The sequence below is a fragment of the Epinephelus lanceolatus genome, chromosome 11, assembly GCF_041903045.1.
Source record: "Epinephelus lanceolatus isolate andai-2023 chromosome 11, ASM4190304v1, whole genome shotgun sequence".
NCBI classification, from domain to species: Eukaryota; Metazoa; Chordata; class Actinopteri; order Perciformes; family Serranidae; genus Epinephelus; species Epinephelus lanceolatus.
The window spans coordinates 30266269-30282217 of NC_135744.1; the positions used below are offsets into that span (position 1 = coordinate 30266269).

The 15949-nt window shown below is 42.7% G+C and overlaps 1 protein-coding gene across 5 annotated transcripts in view; it reads right to left on the reverse strand.

The window, feature by feature from the left end:
* Positions 1-15949, reverse strand: part of stard13a (StAR related lipid transfer domain containing 13a) — a 78209-nt gene that overhangs the window by 14349 nt on the left and 47911 nt on the right. For 3 of the 5 annotated variants that reach the window (XM_033645664.2, XM_033645681.2, XM_033645690.2), the window contains 3 exons: positions 2858-2929; positions 1775-1856; positions 243-306 (listed from right to left, as the gene is read on the reverse strand). In XM_033645664.2, coding sequence (XP_033501555.2) covers positions 243-306; positions 1775-1856; positions 2858-2929 — 218 coding nt within the window. Of the gene's footprint in view, positions 1-242; positions 307-1774; positions 1857-2857; positions 2930-5870; positions 6718-14252; positions 14775-15949 lie in introns of those variants that run through there. The other 2 variants (XM_033645671.2, XM_033645698.2) reach the window with 2 other exon arrangements.

Sequence of the window (15949 nt, forward strand, 5' to 3'; positions counted from 1 at the left end):
AACAGTGAATCTCCTTTGAGGAAGACAGTATCACATTTTCAGATGTACACTGACCAGGCAAATAACTGACCAGCTAGACACAGATTCACTTACAAGTAATAAACAAAATTCAAACTGCGAAACCCTCCACAGAGATACTGTGGGAACATGTTTCTATTTCGTGACAGCTGACAAAGCATCAGCAAAACACTAACAAAGAGTTTGTCAAAATGTTGGCTCACAGTGAAAAGAATTTGTCTTACTTTCTTCTTGGGGTGGCTGACATCCAGTTTCATGGAGGCACACTTGTTCAGAGTATTTAGGCGCCTGCAACACAAACACAGTCAGTTAAACGAGCTGGGGCTGGTAGGTTGGATATGTTCTGTCTGTTGCTGTGTGTTTCCGTCTGGACTGTAACAATATCTCACTCCTCACTGCCACTCTCTCCCTTTACTTCTGATGGTTTCAATCCCTTTCTCCCAGCCCTCTCCTTCTCTGTCATCACTCCTCTAGGACTGATCCCCACCCTCAACAAGCGCATCTCCCCTGAAACCCAGCCGGCTCCTCCTCTCCACTTCCCTCCCTCCTCCCTTCATCTGTCACCCATCCCCACCCCCTCCCACTTCTATAATCTGGAGCGCAGCTGGGGGCAAACCTCCTCACCAAAAAGTCTCTCCCTCCCCACCCACCCTCCTTCTCTCTGCACCCCAGTGGATGTGAGCAGCGGCTGGTTAGGAGGGTGGTGTCTGTGTTGGTGCCTTTCAAGATGGGATCATTAAAACATGTTTTGGGGCTTGTGACCTCTGTCATTTAAAAGATTTCAGCCTCTAATAGCACGCTGAGAAATCCTCTTTTGTTCACTGTTTACTTTCCCTGTCCTCTCATACATAGTGGCAGACAAGGGATTGTTTGTGGCTACATATAAACCAGAAAAAAATACCGATATGAAACAGCAAGCTGTCATAGCAAGTGTCTCTCTTGCTTTGAGTAAACATCCAGTTAGAAAATATAAGGAAGGAACCACTGTTGTCTCCACGCCCTGTGTCTCTGCTGCAGGATGGTGCAAACACTTTTTCCTGGTTGAATATATCCACACAGATTTTGAAGTGTATGCTCAACACACTATGTAGTCTTCAAACATATAGGAATACGTGTAAAATCTATTATTTATGTATCATCTAAAATTTATACAATCCTGGGAATAAAGGCAATGTAAAGAGCGACAAGAGAGAGCTCGTGTCTAACAGCTCTTGAGACATTCTCAGAGAGTCCTGATGTGTTTTCTCTCACAATATAGCTTTTAGAAAATGGGAATCACTAACGCTATAATTACCACACCCTCCTCTCCCATAGGAGGTGGAGGTGAAATGACAAGAGGAGAAAAGGTAAGGGTTAGGCTGGTGCAAGCGGGGAAAACTTCAGTGAGAAAGGAGGAATGGGAGATGTGAAACAAAAAGATCATAGAGGTGTGCAAAGGGACTTAAAATACACACTCAAAGCCATCTGGTAGAAAAAACTGGCATCCCCTCACTGCTTCCCCATCACCCTCAGCCCCCCCTTTATGCCCCCTGAGGGTCTCTGCTCTTTGAATGGGAGATCAGAGCGTGGCAGAGGGGAGGGGAGGAGACCAGATCAAAGACTAGGGAGCCTGAGCGGGAGACAGGGACGGGGAGGTCATTAGGGGTCGGGGTCAGACATCTAATGATTAGCGGTCAACACCAGGCTGGAGGGACAGGTACAGGACGGGGTAATGGGGGGGGGGGGGAGTGAAGTTTACATATGTGTTTGCCCTCACCGACATAGAGGCTCCACCAGATCCCGGTCCAAAAAGTCATGGTCCCTTTTAACTGAGGAAATGTCGATTGGAAACTGGGAATCTGTGAGAAAACAGGAAGAAGACAACGAGGGACAGAGAGTTCTGTTAGTTAATGACTGACAGGAGACCGCAGTTTTCTTTGCCAGTTAACCGTTAATGAAGTCTGTGAAGTACGGCACAACCGCTGTTAACACCTGTCATCTGTATATGAAGTTTACAGAACACGCACACATGCGCACACACTTTTAAACCCCCCAAATAGCTTGAATTCCACACAATGCCAAAATGACTCAAGCTTTTTATTTTGGTGATTCTCTGTGTGTGGTGGCAGACTGCAGGCATCATGTGCACCCGGGAGCAGCCACAGAGTCCCAGAGGCCGACATCCATAACCCCACATTACTGGAGCTCACAGCGGTTCTCAGAGAAGCGCAGTGTGTGTGTGTGTTTGTGTGTGTGCTGCTAAAGCAAGACTTGGATTTTAAGAGCTACTTCTTAGATTACTGGGGCCACTTCCTGTTTGTGCCTCAACTGTATAAAGAGACCCGATGATCATCACATAAATGACCGCCTGTAGGCTTTCCAGAGAGGTGCAAAGAGGGCAAGACGGACGCAAGGAGAAGGAAAAGACCTGATAAAAAGATAGATGGACAGACAGACAGACAGACAGAAAAAGATGGTTAAAAAAAATGCAGGCTGGAGAAAGGTGGAAGAAAGACAAGAGAAAAAGAAGCTATGAGAGTCCCAGCAGTGATAACAAGGCCTTTCCCATGACCCCTCCCTCTGGACAGGAACTGAAGCCTGGAAATAGAATGCAGAGGCCCAGAAGATGAGGATACGAGGATGGAGGGATGGCAGAAAAAGAGAAAAACAGAGATGATGGAAAAACTAAGAGAGAGAGAGAGAGAAAATCAGACGCAGGATTAAACAAAAGGGGGGATTTGAAGGGGAAGTCTTTGTGTAAAAAAGGCAGCTGGGTAAATGCTGGGCTTTGGCTACTGTGTGTGTTCGTGTGTGTGTGTTCGTGTGTGTGTGTTTGTGTGTGTGTGTGTGTGTGTGTTACCTTCATAGAGCTGGGCGTACTGTGGAAATCCCGCTGCTCTAAGCCAATCGCAAGCCTCCTTAGCCTCAATCTCTGTAAAGAAAAAAGAGTAGAGGCATGTTGAGTTCACACATCAACCATCAACACATTGATTATATTGATTGTGGGGCATTTATGGGTCTGCCCTGAAATACGAAAACTCAAAACACATCAAAACACAACATTTTCTATGGAGGAACATTTCTGAATTCCAGCGGACTGATGTCTTATATGCCCAACTTGATGTGCAGTGTTAATAATTCATAGATAAAGATGGAAATAAAGAGCACAACACCGTGTTTGTCTGTTTTCCCTATTCCAGCATTTTTAAGCCCATACTGGAAGGACGGAAAAGCTGGAAATGAGCCAGCGAGGGACAAAGGAAACAGTTTACACAGTTTAACATTATAACATCCTGTACTTTCAGATGACATCCAGATAAACCAACAGTCAGATTTCAGCTGTTAATGCGTATAAATTTAACAGGCCTTACACATGGCACCACACCCCATTAGGTGCTGCTGCTAGCACCGCGAGACGTTTTACAGGCATTTGTTTTACTACTTTTTCCGCCAGCATACTGTATGTATTGCTCACACTGCTAAACTGGCAGCTCTGGGCTGTTCATGTATGTGTGTGTGGGTGAGTGTGTGTATGTTTTCTTTATGAGCACACGCTGATTAAACTCCTCTGCAGAGTTTTGTGCTGACAAAAGCATTTGAATGATGTTGGTGCCAGCGATCATGTGAATTTTGTTCAAATGTTACGTTAAAAATACAGCAATGTAAAAGATATGATACATATAAAGAGACACAAATGCATACACACGAAGGCGTAAATTTCAGGGGGGACACAGGGGACAAGTCCCCCTCGATATTTAGAACATGTGCATTTGTTGTCCCCAATAAAAAAAAAATCAAGGTGTAAAAAAAAAAGCCACAGTTTGATCTTATCTTGACGAAAACTCTGTCTCTGTGTGTGTCTGTTCCACGTTTTTCTCCTCACTGACTGGTCAATCCATGTGATATTTGGCACAGTGGTAGAGGGTCATGGGAGGTTGCGAATGAAGCAACATTACATCAATTGGCCAAAGGGCAGCGCTATAGCAACTGATTGACATTGCAAACTTTGAATGGGCATATCTCATGCCCTGGATGACGTAGAGACATGAAACTTTGCACAGAGATGCCTCTCCTCATGAGGAACAAATTTGCATCAAGAACCCATAACTTCCGGTTATATAGATTTTCCGCCATTTTGAATTTTTTGAAAAACACTTAAAATCGATCTCTTCCTAGGAAGTTTGACTGATCTGCATGAAACTCAGTGAACATAATCTAGGGACCAATATCTAAAGTTTCCTCTTGGCAAAAGTTGGAAAACTTACTAAAACTGAGCTTCTATAAGGCAATGAATACTGTGGAAGGCGTGGCTCATCACATAAAGGTGTATAACATCTCAAGGGTTTCACCGATCACCACGCAACTTTGTAGGCATATGACCACACATAATCTGAGGGGACCCCGTCATTATTAACCCCATCAAACAAAATGGGGGCGCTAGAGAGCTAATTTCTTATCTGGGCCCAAACTTGGTAGATATGTAGAACAGGACGCCTCAAGGTGACTGGAGAAATTTAACTCTCCACTCGCCAACTGGGTGGCACTATAACAACAGAAACATGCTTAAAAATGGCTAAAATGCCACTGATCGCTGTGGCTCCCCCTGTGGCCGAATGTTTGTTTTTTTCTAATCTTTGGTATGACTAAGTCGTGGTATGGTATGCTGTACTCAATGGGTATGGACTAGTGCATAAAAAAATCACCAAAGTGTAAAGAATTGCATGTCTGATGCTCAAAACTTTCAAGCGGAGGACCCCAAAACCTCTGTTTCATACATGTCCTTGCCTCAAGTGTTCAAACAAACACACACACACACACACACACACACACACACACACACACACACACACAAGGGTTACTATGTGAAAGAAAGAAAGTGGGAAGCTTAGGGTTTGTAAGAGGACATCTTGTAGACACTCAAAACAATATCAAACTAAGTAAATTATAAATAATTAAGGATGGAGGGCCATTACAAGACAAACTAAGACAAGTTTTAAAGATCAAAATAACAAACTTCTACAGTTACTGAATATAATACATTATTTCAGTCTCATCGACAAACCAAAACCACATCTAATTATCAAATTTAAATTTGAAAAGTCCTCCCTTACTGTTACCACCCAGCTGTTTTTTCCAAAATACATATTATTACTATTTGTATTAATTAAATTATTATTTGCACATAGACACACAATCATACACATAATGACGCATGCCATATTCAACAAATTTCCCCAAATAACTGCAACTGCAAGATGTTTATTCAAGAATTATTATAACATTTTTTTTGTTTGTCATGTTCTACACATAAATGTATTATGTCAAGCTCTGTATATCATCTTGATTTTTTTTTTTTTGTCTGTCCTTGGGTATATTTCCCACCTTCCTATCACTGTTGTACCTGTAAAGTCACTACTGTTTTGTTTCTTGCACCAATGAAAAAAAGAAAAGCCACCAACATTATTTATGCACCACGCTGCATTCTGCAGTCACTGCCTTTAACTCATACCTCCTTAAAAACCCCACTCATTCACTATCACTTGTCTCGTTCACTGATTCAGAGGTGCTGGCATTGAACGGGAGAGGCACCACAGAAACACAGGGGACAAAGTTCAGCAGGGCAATAAAAAGCCTTCGTCTTCACCATCAGAGATGAGAACGGTCAGAGGAAATGATCCTCTCACCGCAATCCAGCAATTACATCCCTCTCCCAGCATTCTCAGCATAACTTCTTTTTCTCTAAATCACATACGAAGCTACACGAGGGTAGATCATGAAAAAAAATATTTCTTGTAACGCTCTGAAAATAGACTGTAGAGTCAGAGAAACACCACAGAGCGAGAGTCTGCAGGGCAAGAGAACTGAAGACTTACTTGAAGCCCTCATGGTGCGGCTGATGACATGCTTCTATTTCTTTCTCCTTTGCTCAGTTTCTTCTCCATCCCATGGCACATCCACTCGCCCTCTTACCCAGCTTTCCATCAAGTGGCAACAATTCTGTTCTTTCCTCCTCGCAGCCGTTCCAACCCTAGTGTTTACAACTCTGCCTCCCTCTTCCAGCCTGCCCCATGCAGGTTTTCTCTTCCCTCTAATTTTCTCCTTAACCTCCTCTCTCACACTTTCTGCTTTGTTAGGATCCACATACAATATCACTCTATTTTTACAGCTCTCTCTCTGCCGTATGCTGCACCAGTCCTTCTTCTTGTTACATCTTTCATTCACATTTGTCTTCTTTAAACTTCTGCTCTCCTTTGTCTTTGTTACATAAACTTTCTTTTTATCCTTCTGTACTCTTTCTGCACCTTCCTCATCTCAACCCAAAATACTTTCCTTCAGCCATCCATCAGCCTTTGCTCCTTTCACTTTCACCTCCTCATCCTTTCTTCTTCTTTGTTCCTCTGAGAACCTGGTTAATACCACCAACTCCACATCTTCTTTGTCATCACCAGAGCCGCTGTTGCCCCATCACGTCCGTGGAGGAAATGGCTAATTTCAGCTGGCATTTGCATCAGCCAGCCCCCCCCGAGGTCACAGACTGACGACTGGTGGACGCTAACTTCACATGTCAGCTAGAGCCTACTGGCGGGCCAGCAAGGAGACTCTGACCTCAGCCCCTGTCTTTTGCTTTACTGTACAAAACTGCGGACCAGAACAATGTGTGGGAGAATGCAGCATGTGCGCACACACATACTGTACACACAGCGGCACAGACATTTAGCACAGTCCAGATGTTGCCCCCAGTGAGTCAGAGAATGCAAAGAGGATGAGACAGGCAGACAGCTGGGGTGGGAGAGGGGGGGTAGCTGAGATGGACAGACCCTGTGGGAAAACCACAGGGAGGAAGACATACCACACCAGCCACTAATTTACCGAACGTGACAACTGAAAGATTATCGACTCTTTTTAAGGGAACCAAAAAAAACAAAAAAACAGGAGATGCGGATGAAGATCGGGGAAATTACAAGGAGAGAATGTTAAAGGATAAGCCTGGTTACTGTCAACAAATCCAATGAAGAGACCAAAACCAACCACGAACTGATCCTACTAACAAGTTCTGTCTGTGAATCCAAAGCCTGGTAATTCCTTATTATTCCTCTGTGCCACAGACCTCCAACACACACCAATGAGCCTCTCACTGTTGCAAAGGCTGACATGCTCTGTCACTACACTGAACATTGGCAAGTGGTTTATTTTGAGTCAATCCCACATACAGTGATGTGGTGTCATAAATATGAACTAGTGCATCAAATCTTAAAAATACCCAACAAATACAGTAATTCTGATTAACATGATCTTCGAGCTTAAGCTTGAGTTCCTCTTTAAGGACAAAAATACACTTAAATCCACACACGTGTTTCTTACTGTGCACCTAAAAATGGAAATACTCAGTTTAGTTTCTATAGATGAATAAATGAGGGATACTTGCACATCTTGTTACTAATCAACTGACCGTCATTACACTGACTATCCTAGTATTTAGAGCTGCCTCCTGACAGTTGAAGATTTGAATAATTTTGCGTATTTTTATATATTTAACCTTTATTTAACCAGAAAAACCTTAAGATTAAAAATCACTTTTTCAAGTGTCCTGGCCAAAACAGGCAGCCAAGTTACAAGCAGACAATATAAAGCTCTAAAGCAAGCAATACAAAACACAAAAATAAAATTACTACAAAGAGAAGCCAAAAGGTATGTTAATATTTACCAGAAGTGAACCATAAAAACACAAAAAGCGCAACTACACTTGATTACAAAGACCAGCTAAGATACACCGTGACACTGACATATAGAAGTTTGTGTACAAAAATCCTGCAACAGTGCTTTGAAACAGCTGAGAGGAACCAGTGACCAACTTTAAGTCCTTCTGCAGAAGATTCCACATATAAAGAGCTGCAAACATCAACACTCACTTGCCAAACTCTGTACGTACCCTCGGTACAGATAATAACAACATGTTCTGAGAACAGAGAGCAGAGCCATTTTCAAGTTTTTTGGCTTAATGTAAAGATATAAATATGCTGGAAATAGCCAAAAGTAGCTTTGTAAACAAGAGAATGCCAATGAAAAAGTCTGCAAAACTGTTAAGAGAGTCAGTCGACCTGAGCATACAGGATACAGAACAGGATACAAGAATCATCAGCTGCAGACCTTTCAGTCAACTGAGATTATCCAAGTTGGGCTGTCATTTTTTTTCACGCTTCTGTCAGTCAGTGTATTTCTGGGGACGTTTCAGCCCCAACAAGTAGTTGCAGAGTGAGCGGTTTGCGTTTATGCTGCTCTCCAGTACAGGCAACTGCAGACCCAGACCAAAGGTGAGTCTGAGTGAGACAGAAGCCACTTTTACACTGCCAGATTTTCGGCGAATGTTGGGCCGTTTTGCCGGCAAGCTGCGAGCGTTTAGACACACAGTGAAGGACGGGCCAACTTATGAGAGAATCGCCGAAGGACTGACTAGCCGCGGCATGTATTGTACGTTACTGTTTATGTCACACGCTGAACTACATGTTTTGTTACTTGCTCACGACCCCCACTGCCCCGAAAAAGGCTGTATAAATGCTTCTATGCATTCTGTATTAACAAAAGTAGGCAGGTGGCATTTTGCTGCACTCCCCGATTTTGTTTTTATACTGCCAATGCTAAACGAAGACTGATTGGGCTTTCCTGCAAATTTGCACAATTCCTATTTGAAAAGGGTGAGAGACAGCTGGCCACAGGAAGAGCTACGTGTCAAGCTCCGAGACAACGTTATTCTGCCTTCTGCTTAGAAGTGGTGAATTTACAGCTCACGGCAACTTAATACGATGCAGTCTCTGGCTTTTGTGTCGGCAAAAATGTTGTTGCAAATTTCCGATCCAGTATTAGCGCAGTTAGCTCACATTAGCTCCCCTTTGAAGTCATAACTCTACATGGAAAAAAAGGTATAAAATAGTCAAATACTTGTATTGGACAGCTGAATCTGATCCAATCCCAATCTGAGTCAATCCCAAATACAACATTTTAGTGACTTAAATACTAGTGCACTAAATCTTGAAAATACACAACAAATGCAGTAATTTAGACAAACACACAACCTCCTCCAAGATCTCAGAGCTAAAGTTTGAGTTCTTCTTGCACGTATAATTGGCAATGTGTCTTTGTGTTGGTGCTCAAAGGTGCCAAGTGGCAAAGCTCCCCTCAGCATGGGAACAAAACACTGCTGTTCATCTGTGCAGAATTTAATCAAGAGATTAATTAGTACACAAACATGTTAGCAGAGGGCCACAAAACACACAAATGCACACAGTCGGACAGAGCTAATCCAAGCTACCTACCGTGCTTTTCCTTCAGTCTATTCCATGTCACTGCATTCCTGCTGTGGAGAATATATGACAACAGGCAGCGAGCCACCAGAACGACAGTAGGGAAGGTAGACAGATGGTATGTGTGTGAGTGTGTGTGGGCGTGTGAATGTGGGCGTCCATGTGTGGGACAAAGGGGCTGTTAAGGTAGTTCCTTACATAACAAAAATGCCAACTATGTTACATAATACACACAATACAGGCACCCCGATGCCCTCACAGCTTTTTTGCTTGGGAAGTGTGCCTTCGCCTTTCTTTCTTCCACCTTTCATTTCCTCCCTTTTATCCAATGCCACTTCCCTTGACTTTCTGACAGCCTTTTCTCGGTGTTATGTCTGCCTTGTATGGGCTCTCAAGGGCCCTGAAGTACCTTGCATGACATCATTTCCTGTGCTGAATTTCCCAGGCGTCCAGAGCGGCATGTGAGCTAAGAACAGCAACAGGAAGTTCTTGGACTGAACATGTCAGAGGGACTCAGCTGGGATAATTGTTACACAGACTGAGGCGTGACGGAGAGAAGAACTAAGTGTTTGGTTAACGTTTACAAAGTTCTATTTTTAAATGTTGTTTATTTAAATGTGTCCTGTCAGTCGAAATCATTTTGATAACCAGAGCAGATATGCCACACTGATGAGGGACAGAGAGGAGATAGCTCATGGTTTGTAAAGGCTGTACAGGATTGAGCAGTCATAGTCCTTCAACAAGACTACACACACACACACACGCGCACACACACACTCAAAGGATGCCTGGAAAGCAGCCATATTCCCACATAAGCTAATGCACTTAGTCCTTTATGTTTAAAGGTCACAAAGGAAAAAAGCAGCGGAGGAGAGATGGGAGCGAGGGAGGAAGGAAGGGAGGGAGGGAGGGACGCTGAAGAGGAATATGTCTGTCCCATCCCGTATGGTTCATCTGCGATGATGTCAAATGCTCAGGAATGTACTGTATAACAGCATCAGCACTGCCGTGAAATCGGCGCAGGTTCAGGCGCAGCGTCAGCAGAGGTCAGACGGCCCATACCATATGACAGATGTGGCAGAACTGCTGTGAGTTAGTGGTCGGCCATAATTATTAACAGCACTGAGTGTTATGATGAATGTTATAGACCGGATGAGGCTGAAGGTGATCAAGTTGTGCATTTGGTTGTGCCACTTTTTCCCAGCAGATGGTGGTAAAACAGTGTGTTACAGCAATGCATTTACATTTTTGTCAAATTATCAAATGGCTTCAGGCTATGGTTACATGAAGGTGGTGTAAAGCATCTGTGAGTGCATGCTGCATCTTGTCCATTTTGCAATTCAGTGACTAAGCATCTATTGGAAGAGCTCAGCGTTTAGCCTGGACTGGCATTCAGCTCAGCCTTGTGGTTTGTCAGAGTGACAGTAGCTAAGATGAGTGTTGACTTTTACTCTGACAGATGCACTTAATGAGAGTTGTTCTAGAGATAGCTTTCACTGAGTAAGTAAATACAGACTGGAGACAATATAAAAGAAATCCAGAAGAAATGAGAGGAGAAACAAATGCAGATGCTTCCACACAGGGAACGCAGGTTCACTGAATGCTCTGAGGAGTATCCTTTGTAGGATCATAGTGTCCATTAATGGCACACTCAAAAATTTTGTGTATACTTCATTTATTGTGACTCTTCCAGCACAAACAGACTACAAACTGAAAGCCTGTTTCCACCAATGAAATGGAGAAAATCATTATAATAAGAAACTTCCTCGAAATAATGACTCACTTATTTCAAATTATGACTTAGTATCTAAAAAATAATGAGAAACTTTCACTGAATAATGACTTAATATCTAATTTGAATGACTTTTTTTATCAAAAAAAATGAGAGGCTTTCTCAAAATGATGTCTTAGTACCTCAAAATGACTCAGTATCTAAAAAATAATGACTTAAATCTCAAAATAATAACTTAGTATCTCAAAATCATGAGAAACGTTCTCAAAATTATGACTTAAAAGGGATAGTGCACCCAAAAATGAAAATTCAGCCATTATCTACTCACCCATATGCTGATGGAGGCTCAGGTGAAGTTTTAGGGTCCTCACATCACTTGCGGAGATCCAAGGGGAGAGGGGGTAGCAGCACAACTCCACCTAATGGAGACTTACGGTGCCCCAGATTCAAACGTCCAAAAACACATAATTGAAACCACAAAATATCTCCATACTGCTCGTCCGTAGTGATCCAAGTGTCCTGAAGCCCCGACATAAATAGTTGTTTGGAAAAACGTCATTTGAACTCTGTTTTTAGCCTCATTGTAGCCTGTAGCTCTGACTGCCTCTCTGTACACTGCGCTGACGTGTGTGCGCTTGCGCAAGCCCGTGAGACATGGGCACCGCCTTCATGTGTGTTCACGTGCTTTCGCTGGTCTCGCACGATCACTACGGACGAGCAGTATGGAGATATTTTGTGGTTTCAATTATGTGTTTTTTTTGGACGTTTTAATCTGGGGCGCCGTCAGCCTGCATTAGGTGGAGTTGTGCTGCTACCCACTCTCCCCTTGGATCTCCGCAAGTGATGTGAGGACTCTAAAACTTCACCTGAGCCTCCCTCGGCATATGGGTGAGTAGATAATGGCTGAATTTTCATTTTTGGGTGCACTATCTGTTTAATATCTGAAAATCATGTGAAACTCTCAAAAATAATGACTTAATGTCTCAAAATAGTGGCAAAGAATCTCATAATAACTTGAAATCTCAAAATATTTAAAAATTGCTCAAAATAATGACTTGGTATCTAATTATGACTTAATATCCCAACACCATTAGAAACTTTTATACAAAAAATAAAATAAAAAAATTAAATTAAATCAAAAAAGAGAGGCTTTCTAAAAATGAAGACTTAATACCTCCAAACAATGCATAATTATCTTTAAATAATGAGGAACTTTCTCAAAATAATGACATATCTTCAAATAAGAACTTAGTATCTCAAAATAATGACTTAGTCTCTGATAGCAACACAAAAACTTCTCAAAATAATTATAAAATGTTTCACAACACTGACTAAGTATCTGAAAATCTTTCAAAAATGTTCTCAAAATAATGGCTCGGTATCTTAAAATAATGACTGTCTCTTATAATAATGAGGAACTTTCTCAAAATAATGACTTAACATCTCAAAATAACAAAAACTTTTTCAAAATAATTATTTAAAGTCTCAAAGTCTCTTTTTGCCACTTTCAGGCCACGGAAAGAAGCATATCATTGACATACTATCATCTTATCAAGTTGATATGGCAAACTTGTTGGCAAACAGTTGCCTATTTACACATCCATCAGGCACAGAGCAGCATTATTAAACTGTAGTCGTGTTCATGGTCACCTGATGAAGTTGAGTCAGATATTCACTCTCTTTTAGCTGTGTTTTTAACCCCCTCAGGGAAATATCTGGCTCTCAAGCTGCAAAATGCTCCAACATGCTCAGCAGCTAGTCACTAACTTTGTCTGTTTGCTGTTTGACGTTAGCAGGTGACAGTCATGTGTTCATCTTTATTTAAAAACATGAATTATCGCTACTTCAAATTGTCTCCATGACCCTTCTGTATATAGCCCATGTGCATTTATAAATCTAAATGGCTGGTTTTAGATTTGGTTATGTCACTTTAAGTTTGTCTGGGACTCTACCAGCTGCTGAGACGTGAAATGCAGCCGGGGAGAGTACATGTATAGAAATATATAGAGAGACAGAGGCAGACAAGAAGGACAGGGAGAGTATGTGTGCAGTAGAGGAGGAGAAAACTGTGTGTAAGTGCTCAAGGCAGGGAGTGAAAATTAAATAAGTCATGCCATCATCCAAATCCAGCACAGGCATAAACTTGCTTCTCCATCTACATTCCACACCTGCCACAGCTGTCATATCTCTCTCCTTCACACTTATCAGTTTTTTTTAAATGCCTCATACAAGATTTGGCTCGCAGAGACAAATTCAGCACCGGGGGATAAAGAAAACACTTAACACAAGACCTGTCACGTCTCTGCTCGCTCATAAGACCAGTCTTGTGCCATGAGTTAAATCTGAACAAAATCTAGCTGATCTCTTTTCAGCACCTGGAAAAACCTCACAATACAGCAACTCATCTTCTACAGTGAACTTATGGCACATAAGAACAGCCTGAAGCTATTACTTTCTGAAAGGCGGGATGTTCTCTTCACTCCTTGGGAAACATGAGTCACGTGACAGGAAGTTGAGGAAGTCGCGATGGAATACAAGTTGGGTAGGGAGAACATAGACAAAAACAATAACACGGCAGTCCTTTAGAGTTTGTTGTGACTTCTTTTAGATTTATGAAAGACATCTTTGGAGGAGAGGTGGCTGCATATGTCCGATTGTGAGCGTTGCCAACCTGTGCTGTGTAAGCTGTTGCCAAAAAAGCATACTTAAAAAGCGCAATGAGGCAGATGATAGATGGGTTACTCCTTAAAGTTGGAGGTATTCAGATTAGGTATTGAGTAAACCTCTGAAGGAAAAGTTGAATGTTGAGCAATTCCTCAGCGAGGCAGACGGAAACGCACATGACAAAGCCGCAATCAGAGTCCCTTTATGTGTTTTAAAACACGCTCTTTATCAGAGCTTACATTGTTTGAATCTGCGCCTAGTTCAGCTCATTCACAGGAGAGGAGAAAACCAAAGGGAAATTTACACGAGGGAGACTTAAAAAATCGAATGGGCTGTTTTAAACACTGTAATAGCAGTGTAAAACTATTCAAGCTCCATCTCCCTTTTAAAAAACAACAACACACAAACAAAAAACAGCAAATCTGTAAGAAAAAATACAAGAAATGTGGAAAAAAATCATTTTACTTCATTTAATTTCTTCCCTTTTTCCCTTCAAAAACAGAAATTTGCTCACACTGATGGACACATTATAACTTTGCCATATCCCTCTCTAGTTCTACCTTGAGCCAGCCTCCGTAGCAGCTGCTTGCGGGCAATGATGCGTGAGAGGCGCAGGGCAGAGCGCCGTCGAGGGGTGTCACCCAGCCTCAGGTAGTAGTCTTGCCCATCACGCGTCATGGCCTCCAGACAAGTTCCCTCACTGGTGCTGTCGCCATCACTCTCGCTGTCGTTACCGTCACCCTTGGGGCTTTGATCCATGCTGATGTTGTTAGTTTCTATACTCCTACTGTCCTCTGCACTGACTGTGTCAGCACTCTCTACATTGTCCCTCACATCCTCATCTTTGGCAGGTTTTATTCCGTTCGTATTCTCCACACAGTGCAGACTGTTGTTTGATGTGTCGTCATTCCGTGCAGCATTTGCTCTGCGTGCCACACTGCCCATAATCACAGCCACATCATCCATAACGCTCACACTGCTGTCCACAACCTCCATAACATGACAATCCACTCCTCACTAACCTACAAGTCGTCCTCTGACTCACCCTGATGAGCTGTTGTGTGAGCACTCCTTCTGAATTCCTGCCTCTGACATGCCCTCACTGGAAGCCAAATCAGCTCCCCACCCACCCGCCTCCTCCCCTGCAGCTCACCACAGCAGAACAAACACACAAACTTCATCACACCACCTGACTCGGATGACAAGACCTTGTTCTCCCCTCACACACACACACACGCTGACTTCGCAGCTGGGATGGGAGGAAGACTCACAAACTCTTGCTTCCACAAGGTCTTTCCTTTTGGTCACATGACGAGCAGCCAATGGCATGAGAGCCCAGAGAACACTGCCCTGCTTCCTGACGCTGTGCCAAAGACACAAACTGTACATGCCTCGGGCAAGTGTGCAAGTGTGTGTGAGAGTGGAGGGAATATCTGAGATGGGAGATGTGATCAGATTGGGGATAGGCCTGGAAAAAACAAAATCCCAAAGACCATATGCCTGCCAGTGTGACATGGGAAAGGGCAGAACAATGGAGAGTATGTGGGTGTGTGAGAGTGTGTTGAGGAATGTATGTAGGAGCATTGTTACTAGAGTTGAGCAGGACAGTAATGCCATTGAGAAAATGTCTCTAAATCCACATCAAGTCAATACCACATGATAATTAACAGAACTTATCCAGCATGTACACACCAACCACATTCCCTGCTTGGGCCTCTAGATAGCAACACTTCAAACTAAAATCCGTAATAGTAAGCAATGCAAATGTCCAAATGTGTGACTGATTGTCGCCATACTGTAACATGTTGGCAGATAAACCTATGGAATGCAGTGAAGGAGGAAAGTTCGTACTCTGACCTAGTTTGGCAGAACAGTGATGTGCCAGGACTGGAGGATATTAGGGGGGTCATTTTAATTCATTTTAGGGAGGTAATAGGCAGGGGGTAAGAGTGGGAAGGGGGTGCACATGAAAAGTAGGTCATGGCAAAGTCAACTTCAGGTCAGCAGTCACACACACACACACCTGATCTCACAGTAGAGGCGTATTACAGTGGAGCTTCTTCTGTATCTCTCTGCGCCTGTAGGAGAGGTGCGAGTGAACAGCCTGATAATACATCTGTGATTCAATTTGATTAGACTGCCCTCTTGAGGATATGTAGGACAGATTAACTCATCTTTATATTAGTTTTCATGTTAGTCTAGATACAACTGTAACATTTATGCAAAGTGCTGAGCAAACCTTCCAACTGATGCAGGG